The 13168-nt window shown below is 45.2% G+C and overlaps 1 protein-coding gene across 15 annotated transcripts in view; it reads left to right on the top strand.

Annotated features, from left to right (window-relative positions):
• LOC118510461 (AF4/FMR2 family member lilli) overlaps nt 1-13168 on the top strand; it is a 197286-nt gene that overhangs the window by 25848 nt on the left and 158270 nt on the right. For all 15 annotated transcript variants that reach the window (XM_036052303.1, XM_036052311.1, XM_036052302.1 and 12 more), the window contains exon 3: nt 8233-9758. In XM_036052303.1, the coding sequence (XP_035908196.1) occupies nt 9132-9758 (627 nt within the window). In that variant the 5' untranslated portion in view covers nt 8233-9131. The remainder of the gene's footprint in view (nt 1-8232; nt 9759-13168) is intronic.

Below are 13168 nucleotides of genomic sequence, written 5' to 3'. Positions count from 1 at the left end.
CGCTTCCATTGCAACGCAGCTCGTATGTAATTATAAAATTATTATTTAATGCGCTTTGAGCTTTAGAATTTGCAATAGCTTGCTTCAAGATATTATATTTATTGAACTCACCTAAATTTAGCGTATATTGCTTAATTACACTGCACTTGGAAAGCAAAAATAACATTAAAAAAAATATTTTTGAGCATTGAAACATGCTCAAAGAGCTGTAAACAATAATTTTATAATTACATACGAGCTACGTTGCAATTGAAGCGTTCTCTTCTAATAGCGTAATATCCTTTAAACAAAATTATTACAAATAATATGGTTTTACCGGTCATTTTTTAAATATTTTTTAAAATCAAGCGTTACCCCAACCGTTTGCGAACGCTTCAGCAATTGTTTCTAATTTGACATTTCAGTTCAACCTGGCCATCGTCCACTTCAACCTAGCCTGTGTCTAGTTCAACTTGGCCATAGTCCAGAAAGGGCAACAGATCGCCAGTTCTACCTGGCAGTTGTTTACTTCAACCTAGCCTTTGCCCAGAAATGGCTCGCACATCGTTAGTTCTTCTCGGAAACCCTGTAATGGTACAATATTAGCTTTCATGGAACCGAATTGAATTCGCTGGAAAATGTGTCCCCGCGTACCGGACCAGCACACACCGTAGAAATTACATTGTACTGTAATATCTGCTCGATTCTATCGCTCCCAACGCCAAAGGCCATTTCCGTTTTATCTACCATTCTAACATCCTTATGCATCCTCCCTCGATGTCAACCGAAACCTACCGGAGAGAAAAATACAAAGTCTCTGGAAAACAAGAAGCCGAGTACAGTATGCTGTAAACAGATGCCACCACAGTCGTGCAATCTTGTAGCCCGGTCGCTCCCACCAGCCGGCGGTGGTGGTGCAGCAATTCTCGCTTCCGGCTGTCAATTGCTTGTCAGCTAGAATTCCCAATTGTACTAATCGAGCCGCCGGCGTCGCGAAAAGGCAACGAACTGGCCGAAAAATATAAAACACCACCACCGTTCGGCTCCTCTAAATCGACGTAACGGTGACGACGCAGAATGAATTGCACAAAGAACTCTTTTGGGCCAAAGAAAGGCCAATCAATGATGGCTCACTGGCAGCCGGCATAAATCCACCCTATACGCGATGCAGACCCATCCATCCCTTACGGTTTTGTTTCTGTAACGGAGTTCCAAAGTCACGCGAATGCTTGTGCTATCACGTTTCGGGAGTTGTTTATCTTGAGCTCCATTTCTGTCCAAACTCTTTCCCCGGGGTTTCTATTTTTCTTTCGCCTTTTCTTTGCCTCGAGGGATAACGCAACCCTTCGATTGGGCACTCGGGGTGGTGTTGCGTATTTTATCGATTCGATTTCACTGCATATCGGTGCTAGCGGGCATAGGAATTCTTTTTTTACTTCCCGTTCGCTTTAGGTTGCGTAACGGTGAGTAACGCGTCGATCTCTTTCCAGCGCCTGCAAGCTAGGCAATGCGTTTAACATGGTGCCAATTGGTGCACAACGGATTTAGAGCGCGCTTGAGTAAACAAATCGATTTTAGATTTTACGTTTATTTATAAGTAATGAGCTTCACATGGTTGTCTAAAACTCGATTTATGAGAAGAAAAACTACCAATTGCCTATATTTTCTCGATTTATAAAAAAGCCGCTAAGCAAAACGCACAATCCCACTGTGCCTTCACGAAGCCCATTAAAAGCACGCTTCACGAATCCAAAAACGATTTCTTTTCCTTTTGCTACTCGCCTGGGGAGGCAAGCACGAATCATAGCGCCTTTATGCTGTTCTCACACTATTTTCGCACATTTTCTTCCAGCCCCATTCGTGCGCAAACATTCGTACGTACGCAAACAAATATCCACTTTCCGCGCTCGCACGCTCCAACGGTTCCCCTACTTGCGATTCCCTTATATACATGAAACACTCGTAATAATAAATGTAATTGGAAGCCATAAATCCGGGTATTGTTTCGTTCGCGGTGGTATATACCGCTCACCTAAAAGTCCTGCCCCTGTACTGGTTGTGCAGTAGCGGCGCGAACCAAATGGAAATGGCGTTTGGAACTAGTTGAACCAAGCGAAGCCTACCGAAGTGGTTACTACCCATTCGAAAACACTTTCTTCTGCACTACAATGTCGATCGGTAGAGGATTGAATATGTATGCATAAAAAAGAGCGAAAAAAACCTCTCTTCAACAGTCCCTGAATGGTAGGCAATACGCTGAACGTATATTTTTGGCATTTCGCCCAACGTTGTTGCTCGCGAGCCGTACTTTGGTTTAAAAAGCTCAGGCGAGCACAGAGCACGGATACATGGTAACTGTGAGGGCATGTTTAAATTTTAACCATGTTTGTAATGGCTCGGCGTACAAGATATTGGCAACCCCGGAGGCCTGAGCCCGGGATAAACCTGTTGCGGTTCACCGCAGTCTCGTCTGCTACTGCTGCTCGGACGATACAGGATACAGGAACAATGGTGCACTCGAGCCACAAGCTTCTCCACCCCTAAAACCAGCAGCCCACATTCCCAACTTCATCCTGATGCACGGGAAGTCATAGTTCTGACGTTGACGGTCGCGTTTCGTCTCTCGTGAGATGATTAGCGAGGATTATTAGACTGACGACAGAATGTCGGATGTACCGGGACATACCGGGGGGAAACTCGGGCGGGACAAGCGATGGAAGGAGATTAGCTCGTAATAATAAGCGGATGAGCTTCGTTTAAACATGATAAATTGTGTTTCTCAGCAATGCAGTAGACCCGGCTATCCGCACTGCTGATCAAACCGGTGATAAAGTCACCGGTTGGAGATGGTGTGGTGGGTTATGTGGAATCAATTGCAGGTACAATTTTTCCCGAATCGCCGACTAATGGTTGAACCGTTCGGATAGTCTGGAGTAGGTGGAAATTCTTCCTATTACACATGCACCCGAAATGTAATATCCGATTATTAAATTCACTTTAACTCAATCTAAACGTTTATTGCGTTACAGTGCGGTTTCGCCCATCTGCATCCGCATCCCACCGGTCATAATCCTGCTGCCGACAGGTGTTTGGTGGGTGTAACATTTCCCACCTGCACTTCTCTGTTTCGGACATTCCTGGTATACTCGATGGGTAATGAAATTCATTTACTTCATGCGATGTTGCGAAAATGTAGATTCGACGCAAATCCTCCGAGTGGCAGCAAGATGGGAGCTATTTTCCCCCAAAGCGTAGGGGAAACGCTCCCAACCAGAAGGATGCTGTCCGTACGTCCTGCGGGAAAGGTCAACGTCGTTTAAATGGTTTACCGTGTCTGGTTGGCGCGAAACCTCCCCAGTAATTAAATTTTCCTCCTGCCAGTGGCTCTAAATTTGTCTGACATTAAATCCTTTCCTCCGAGGCGCACCCTGCGAGCGGTGCTCTGAACGGCCAGCTGGACAGCTTGCGGTGACCAAAGTTGGTTAAAAGTCAGCGAATAATTGAATTTATAATTATGAAAATCTGTTGGTAAATAATTTGACCTACTCACCGGAGGAGAATTGGCGACGGTACAAGTTCCCCGTGTTTTTTTAATGTTTGTTTCAGCGTATTGTGCTAGTTAATGGGACCAGAAGGAAAATTAAACTCCAAAAACCCCCAACGAGAAGCCGGAACGCAATGTAGTGGAAAATAAGGCAACCCAACGGCTACCCACGGAAAATAAACACAAAGAATTATAATGTGCAATTGTACTCTCTTTCCGGCGGCTTCCTTGTTGTGTTTATGGCTATGCAAAAATGAAAAGAAAAACTTTAAATTAATGTACATGCCAAACAGGGAGAAGGAACAAAGGAATGCTACAGAATGTTGGGTTTCGCTGGATGAACCATTGCTGCTCAAGATGAAGTAGAACATTTTTAGCTGAAATTGGAATCTGTTGCTTCTTTTTCTCTGGAAGCTCTAGGCTCGTCTATTCCGGCTGCCACAGATTCGATAAAGCGCAACAGCGCTACTGAGAAATAGCTTGCAAACTACTAGTTCACTAATATCCTTCTTAGTACATTAGAAATTTCACAATCAATTGAAAGCCTCATCCACTTTAAACAACTTAAACATCGAAGATCCTGGCTACATGTCTCCGGCCAAGATTAACGTACGCGTGTCGAGCTATTTCTGACAGCATTAGGATTATCATAACTCGTGCCTCTTGGAGTTTTACACATCCAAACGGGAAAGAATGTACAGATAGGATAATGCATACTGGCACATACAGAGTCCTCTCCGTATGAAAATTGTGATACACTCGGAAAGCAGTAAACAGAACAACGAAGCAAACGACGGTGAAGCGGCCTGCGGATTAAGTGCGCAGAAAAGCCTTCCCGGAAAACCGTCGTGCGCCTCATGCACTAACGAAATCAAAATGGATAGTGTCTTCCATGTGGTGCCGTCTTTTGCGTGCGTGTCTCTGTTCTTTATGTAGCCGTGTCGTGTACAGCGTACCCGTCTGACCTGTCTGAAAATGGTAAGATCGTATCGAGTTCTGTCCGGGAAGTTCCGGGCCGGGTGTCTGTGTTATGGGTATGGGCTCTGGTGGCGCTGCCCGAGCTGGGCCCCACATTCTTGGAGCGGCTTTCAGTGACAGTAAATTGAATTCCTCGCGAAGCTCTCCCATTGCCCACCGTGGGTTAGTGACGGTCGACGCCGAGACAACGGCGACAGTAGTCGACGTCGGGGCTCTAGTCTTTCGGTACGGCGTGCTATCAGTTGTCATCTAAATTGACATACAGCGGGATAAAGCATGATAATCTATTATCACGTTTACTTTTCGCATTTGTTTAACATTTGTGTGTGTGTGTGTGTATGTGTGTGTGTGCATTTCACACTCATTTCATCGTTGTAATGATACGTCAATCAAATGTATATTTCTGGAAAAGCTTCTATAGACGTTCCAGCAAATGGGCGAACTTTTGAATAAATGATTTCACTATCGATGCATAAAATCGAGCGTTCGGAGCCGTAAAGCGAAGAAGCAAACGACTGAAACAGCTACTTATGATTCAAATATTGATATTCGTTTATTTTATTTAATCTTCGATCATCGATTTCTCGACCGAGCGTGCGGTCGATGGTACGCTGGTACGGTCTCGTACAAGAAAGCCAAGTCATGTTTCTCTGATGTTATTCCCATTCCCGAGTCCCGTCTTCAGTTCATCTGCTTCGGTAACATTTTCTTCAGTTTCAAAGTCCAAAGTCCAATATGAGTCGACTGAAGACGTGAGGTTGTGAATTTATACCCATCCTTGGGAACTGGTAAAGCTAGAAGAACGCTCGATAGATGCGATAGTTGACTAACATATAGCCCCAAAGGACCTAGCCCCATCCCCGATGCACTGTTTGGGTTGTGGCATTGAATATTTATGATTCGAGATCGATGTTTTTGGCCAACCGGAGTTGCTAGCCATTTTTCAATTAATAATTCCATAGTACCACGAGTTAATGCGTTGGATGGCTCATTTTAAGTGGCTAGCAAACTACCCTTCTTGAGAGCTGGTGAACTTTAGTCGCACAAACACATACAAATAGCTATGTTGTATTTCTATGTGTTTGTGCGACTAAAGTTGAGCTTGAGAGAAATTGTGCGATGCTTGAATAAACAGCAGCAGCTGCTGGCTTATTGAATCGCACACAAATACGCCGTATACGCATGATTAGATTTTAATTATGATGGTTTACCCTGTGCGGTGCAGAGCAAACAAAACACATTCGATATGAATTACAGCTGAAGGCTTGCTAAGCCGTTATAAGTTGATTCCTCGGTTTGCCAACTCCTACGTGCAGTTGTTAGCAGACAAAAAAGCATCCTATCCATGTGCACGTGTAGTTCGCCTTGTACAACCGTCAAACGAAGCGCCTAGAGTGTATGCAATTTATTGCTAAACTTTCACGTCCGTTTTTTTTTTTGCCCCCAAGTGGCAAACACGAGACCCACATCCTCCGGGGACAGGTCACCGCCACCATCATCATCAATATGTCAATCAGTTTTCCAACCGAACCGAGGCCTTGCGAGGATTCGGAATCGCTTACCACCGCAACTTTCTCGTCTCGTTGCGTTGTGGTAAAACCAGTGGCCGGCCTCCTCGGGGGCACAATATATCTACCTACGACGAGATGCGATCCAATATATTGTGCGACAATCTCCCTATCCTCCGTCCTAAGCGCAACAACCACACTCGTTCACTGCCACTCAATCTGAGTTTGTTTGGAGGAAAAGTTTCGATATTATTTTCCACTTTTCTCTCCACGGTCGGCACAACATCGCTCCGTAGAGGATCAACCGCACAGGATCAGCACCGCCTAGAACGAGACAACTTTTCCTCTCGAATCCCCTCCTGCTTAATAAAGCGATAGCGCGCGGCACACCGGATGTGTGTATTTGAGGCTGAAATTTACATGAACGTTTCAACGGCGGAACAATGGAAAACGGATTCGGAAAACTCACTCGCTCGGTAACATTGTGCGGTGGGAAATTGTTTTATTTGCGAAGCTTTTCAATTGACCCGCTTCCTGATGTGGGTTTGCATGCATGCGGTTTAGTCGACGAATTAGAAAAGTTTCCCCAATTAACCGACGGAAATTATAAGTATCATATCACACTAGAAGCGGGAGGCTTTTGACATGAAAAAAGGACTTCATTCTACTTCTTCTAATTTGGTGTAAATAATGAGAGGAAATAAATTTAGTGCCATTAAACAACTCCCCCAGTACTGACCTCGCCGACGCAATATAATCATTCACACTCGAGATTTGAAACCTGAAAATCCCTTGCGAAAGCGCCGAAAGCTTCACTGTTCCCCCAAATAAAGGGACCAGCATCGAAGTCGGCAACACTAATCCCGCTAGTGAGAACGACAGACATGCTGTACGTGGTCCACGGGTAGGATTTACTCCCTACGGAACGAGCAAACAGGTGATGAATTATGGTGAAATTAGCGGGAACTTATTGGTTTCAACCAAAACAACGGTCAGCCCTCACAGAAACCCCGGAAAGGAAAAGATTACGCTTGTGGCGTCGTTGTTTGGGCGCTAGCAACAAATCCTCAAACCTTCACCACTCACACCCATTATCAAACGAACCTGGGAGGGAAGTCCGTTTTTAGGAAACGGTTTGTGGGTTTATTTCCGTCTGGAAAGGAACAGCAAATTGTAAGCACTGTCCGTCTGTCGGGGCTACATGGCAAATTGTCCACTGGAAAGATGGAGAGATTCATGGGGAAAATGGGCAAATTAACATACCGGTCATACATTCGCACCTAATCTCACATGAGACGTGGATGTGGTGCCAGCCCCGGGTATGATTGTTTAATACCGGAACAGATGCGAAGTGGAGTTGCACCGATGCACGGATGCACAAAAGAAGTTCCTGTTGCTTGCTTGAAACCCTTTTGAATAGAAATATATTGAACTGGACTAGTTTTGCTTAAAAGTATACTTCAAAGTTGAGGTATTATTGGATTCGATCGCGTCTAGATTGTAACAATCAAACGAGTAGAACTCCAGCATTGAACTGTATAAACCTTGGTAATAGAAGTCTGAGCTGTTATATGCATTTATTCTGATATTACAGTAAGAACTGACGCTATTTGAAAGAGCACCTAGAAATCCACAATATTTGTCTGTCTGTATAACAGTATAACAGTTCATATCGTTTACACGTCGATCGACATAGAAATTCATTAACAATATTAAATATATAATCGACAGAATTTGTTCATCTGTATAACAGTATAACAGTTCATAACGGTGTTACGTTACCCAACGCAGAAATTCATTTCCAATGTTAAATTCTTTTTAAATGAGAAACTTTCGTAAAAATGAGTTCAATGAAACGACCGTGCCTTAGCATCTGCTCTGCTTATTATATTCTGTTGATACTTAATATTAGTTCGAAACAGAAATCCCCGTCAGAAGTGGGAACTAATGTCCGAACCTGTCCGCAGCAAAGGTTTTTCTCTCACAACCCACGTTTAATCCCTGCAGTATCCCATATTTTCCACGCTTTATGCTCCCGGTGGTGGGTGTGGAACCATCTTGCCGAGCCCGAGCACACCTGCGACGAGCTTTTTTTTTACCTCGCGGACAGGCCCGGAGACACGAAAACACCCAAAGTGCCCCATTTCCACCCTTCAGTATGCTAAACACAATATATACGAGTGCGCATTTTATATCCATGCATTATGCTTGTTTTCATTGCAGAACTACCATCATCGCCGGTCGGTCCGTGTGTTCGGACAGCCGTGTAAGCGGATGCTGTACGCGCACCGGTGGTACCCCGGTTCCGGTTCTGGACGGGAGCTTAAATTTACGTGTATCACCCGGTGTGCTTTCCACTGAACGATGAATATTCGAATGAAAGCGTTGTGATTATGGTGGTGCCTTTGTGCGGCTCGGAAAAAGGCCACTGTGCATCTCCAGCGTAAACACGGCTACGGTCCAGCGTGTGTGTCTCTGTGTGTGTGTGTGTTTATGGAGTGTTTTTCCTACCCCAAGTGAACCGTGAATTACTCTACAGCTGCTGAGAATCTGGTCCATTTTTCTTTTAACAGCCCCTTCAACCATACGGTCGATACCGGACCGGACCAGACCTTGAAGCTTGTGAAGAAACGTTGAGCTTGAACGCATACGTTAGCGGAAACATAAGCCCTCATCTCGGCATCGAACAGTGGACGATCAACCCAACAGGAGGGACGATGAAAAGTGCATTCCAGGAACTCGCTCACCCCAACCTGGTTGAGCTGAACCGGAAAAAGTGAACGACGTACCGAGCATGATCGAACGGATTCGTTGTGTTGTGCTAGTGAAGTAGACAGCGTATCCAGCGTACGGTGTACTAGTGTTGTTGTGTTGTGACTGTGCCACCAGCATCAATCCGTAGGACGAGCTTGTTGATCACCAAGCAATACCAACTGTGCTACGGCAAATTTTCCACCCCAGGTTCCATATCCCAGCACGCTTAACCGGTGTACGAGTGAAAAGAAAAAAAACACGAGCTTGGCACTCACATCCGGAAATTCACTTCACAGTCCACGCTCATAATTTCCCTTCCAGCCCCTTTCTTCCCACACCCCGTCCATCCTCCGCGATTACGGCTTTCAATGGTGAATCTCGTCGAGCGGGCAACCACAGACACGACGACGACGACGCCACCATCATCACCACCGACGACGACGCCGACGGCTACAGATGTGAGCTACAGCTTGCCCGCTAGCCTATTTCCCTCGACTGTGCCAACGGTGGCCACCGGCTCACCTGTAGCCGAGAATCGGTTCCCGCTATTCCTTGACCAGCAGGCGGCCAGTACGGCGCCCGACTCCGACAACGACAACGATCGAATATCCACCGATGAGGATGAAGACCAGACCAAGCACCGTCAGAACCAGCGCGACAAAGCAGCAGCAGTAGATAGGTCACAGAATCGTAGAATTGGACACAGATCGGCAGCGTCACCATTGTCTCTTAACGGGACGGCGAAAAAACGCTGTCTTCGCCCACCGACCCCATCATCGTGCAGTGCCAATCTAGTCCCACTGACGGACGGTGACTTACAGCCAACGGCCACGGAGTGTGGTGACGCCAGCGTCACGAACGGTACGGACCAGCAGCACGAGATGACATCGACCGTTGCAGCCGTCACAGCAGCCGCTGCCAACAAAGCCGTCGCAGCACTGATGCAGTACCGACAGCAGCAGCAACAGCAATCACAGCAAGCGTCATCAGCAAATGTGAGTACAAACCTGCTTTCTTCACACCATAGTAACCACGATAGCGCCTGCAGGGTAGGCAATCCGCATTACACCTAGCTCGTTCTCCTTTAAAGTGACATTCAAAAAGGCGGTTACTCTCGAGATAATTCACTTTCGCAAACTTTACAATACAGCACGCTCCCGTTTTCTTCTCGCGTAACGAGATTTTCTTTCTAATTTGTTCCCATCCAATTTCCCATCGATTGCTACAATTCGATTAGACCTTTTTCCACTGTGTTGGTTGGCAAAAAAAAGAGCAGAGGGAACACAAGCGAAAGTCTAATCAGATTTAGCGCCCAAAAAAGTGGTAATAGCGGGTTAGCTTTTCACTCTCAGCTCGATGAATGAGTGGAGAGCGAAAAATGAATTCTTCTTCGCAGTCTTCGGTACGCCACCAGCCGATGTCGTCTGGTTGCCGCCGTCTACCAATAACTTATTTATCGAGGACGCACAATAGCTCGGCGGATTGTAGCGTCCTCAAATCACAGTCCCGGTTGGCCGCAAGAAAAAAAAACGGGACGGAAATGAAATGGGATTTGTGATCGTCTTTATGTATTGTAAGGGTTTCACTGCCGTTTTTTTTCTTGTGTGTCATACAATATTATCATTTTTATTTCAATTGCTACTCTCTCTCTTTTTATGCGATGAATCCTGTTTTTCTGGGAGTTGTGGATCTTCAGGGATATGCGATTCAAACGGGCTATCACACGCGACAGTGTGAAGGGAACGGGCATGTCCTGGTCGTAAAACGATTCATAAATTTTTGCCGGATGGATAAATGGGACCTATCCTCCCCGTATGGCCGGCATACATATCGGAAGTCCTGCGTAAACTTTTACTTTTACCCAAGTTCATGACTTTTCTTCTTGTTGTGAAACATGCCAGGAATACTTAAACCGATTGTTTCCTTAGTCGCATCAGTCTGCGACTAAACAAAAAGAAACATCGATAAAGCGGCACGAAAAGCGAAAGTACTCTGAGCCACTTCTTGCTATCGTCCCAGGAGTACACACACACACCGAAGACGCATCATGCAGTGGGAATGAAAATAATTTCATGAATTTTAATTTCCCCCGTCGAAAGCGTCCTTCAGGCGCGTGAGGCGGCAGAACTTGCCGACAGGAAATTGGAATACTCGAAGGCATTCCGATCCGATTCACTTGCCCCTGAATGTTTCGACAACTCGCGGTTGTCTTCTCAATTGTTGGATGACTTGAGAGAAGTAAGAAGCGCAGGATACGTCGATGGCATCTTTCAACATTGCATAAAACCAGGCGTTCGTCGTGTCTGCCCTGTTTCTTTTGGGGTGTTCTACATACATCGATTCCATTTGCCCAATGCCAACACACACACGTGGATTGACGTACGAATTGGTGCAAATAGGAGTTTGAGCGTCCTACGAAATTGAAAAGCGAAGAGAAGACGCGATGTTGAGCTTCCCATGACGCAACCAACAAAATGGGGAAAAAATTCCAAGGGGAAGCAATATAAAACAACAGCATCCCGGGCAGGAAGAAGCAGATGATAATAAAAGAAACAATACCGCGGGGTTTCCCTGTTTCCGCCTTGCCCCTCCCTACCTTCCCTATCCACCCCCTCGTGGTGGGGTCACGAGCTGTGTGGAAGTGGTAAGTGAATGTTATGTACCCATTAATGCGCCTGCAAGATAGACTACCCACATTACACCTCGACGAAACACAGTATCCTTCGCAGCCGAGTGGAGCGAAGTCGAAGTTCGACGGCACAAGAATAAATTAACAATCGGGAGGAAAGGAAAAAGTTTTTCCCACTCTCCTTTCCCCCCTCCCCCCTCTCTCTCTCTCTCTCTCTCTCTCTCTCTCTTCCTTTCCGCTTCACCTCATCAAACGGTACAAGGAACTTTCGCTTTTGTGTACGTCGATATCTTGGTGAACCTTTCCACCGGCGTTCCAAGTGCGGATGGGGACGCACCAGCTGGGCTTTGGGTTTGTTTCTTCTTTTCTTTCCATCAAATGTTCCAAAAATCAACTTCTGGTTTCGCATGACAGTACTTGCGCAATGCAAAAGCCGACTCGAAACCCGCCGGCAGTTAATGGAGCAAGAACGGAGGAAATTAATAACATCATGGAAGCTGCCAAATGTAATATGGCTATGGAGAGTTGAAAAAGTGTTTATGGGAAAGAAATTTAAAATTTACCTTTTCAAGCGAAGGTTGAAAAGAATTCCATCACCATCGAAAGTAAGGAGAAAAATCTTTAAGGAAAAATTTTCTTTGTGGGAAATTACCTTCTCGCAAATCAATACAGCAATCCAGACCAATAAGCGGACAAATGTCTGGGAGTTTTATTTTCCTCTTTTTGTGTGGTTTTTCATAATTCAAAAACTTTTCATCGTTTGGCACCAACACACGGTTTGCCTCATATTTTGTGTCACCATTTGGGCCACCCGTAAGTACTTAAAAAGTAAATAAACTGAACCCTCATCCCCATTCTTTTCGTCGGGTTTTTTTGTTTTCGCTTAACTCAACGAAGAAAATCCCAACCAAGCGGCTAGCCTGTGGTCGCCGGTTGAGAAGTTAAATATAATTAAAAAATACGCATTCAGGTTTTCTTTTTGACTGTTTTCATTTTAGTGGGTCCAAAGAAACCATTGACGCATAAACGCGGTGACCGCAGTCACCCGTGGAAATGGATCCGTTTTGTGGTGCTTGTGATTGTTTTTTCTTCTGGCGAGGGTTTTCGGCTTACTCAGGCTCGAATAAACTCGGTTTTACATAATGAATTTTTAAACTCCGCAAAGGAAAAACACAGTTTCGTCACACCGACACCCATTGAAGTAAATCATAATCGGAGTTTGGAAAAAGTTTTCCCAAAAATAATTTTAAGCGAAAGTTGTCACAATTTTTTTTCTTCATTCATTCGATGCGATTTTTTGTGTGATAAAAGTTGCCATTAATCTTCTCGTGGTTTTTTTTTTTCTTTCTGGGAGGAATATTAAATCACTAACTAAAGCAAACAAACGTGCCCCCCTTGCGCTCCATTCACACGTTTATCCCATTAACGTTCCATGATGGACGACTTTCCTATTCCTATGCGTATTTCTCTCCACCAGAAATCGATGAGTGATATCATTGTGTCGGTTTTTTTCTCCCCACTGGTAATATTCATTGCTCCGCTCATGGAGCACCTCTCGCTTGCCGAGTAATCATCGGCTAAGGACATCGATTTTGTGCCCCCCTACACATGCTGGCTGGCTCAATCCCGGAAAACGATGCCCCTTATTAACTTGTCACAATCTCGAGATCGGCCCGGCTGCCGATGGCACTCTAATCAAATTTATGTTCATTAAGCCACTTCGCCCACGAAAAATGCCTTTTTTTTTGGGGGGCGGAAGGAAAATGAGGAAAACAG

The sequence above is a fragment of the Anopheles stephensi genome, chromosome 3 (assembly GCF_013141755.1).
Source record: "Anopheles stephensi strain Indian chromosome 3, UCI_ANSTEP_V1.0, whole genome shotgun sequence".
NCBI classification, from domain to species: domain Eukaryota; kingdom Metazoa; phylum Arthropoda; class Insecta; order Diptera; family Culicidae; genus Anopheles; species Anopheles stephensi.
Note: the sequence above shows the minus strand (reverse complement) of the source record. Positions and strands in the feature narration are given on the sequence as shown.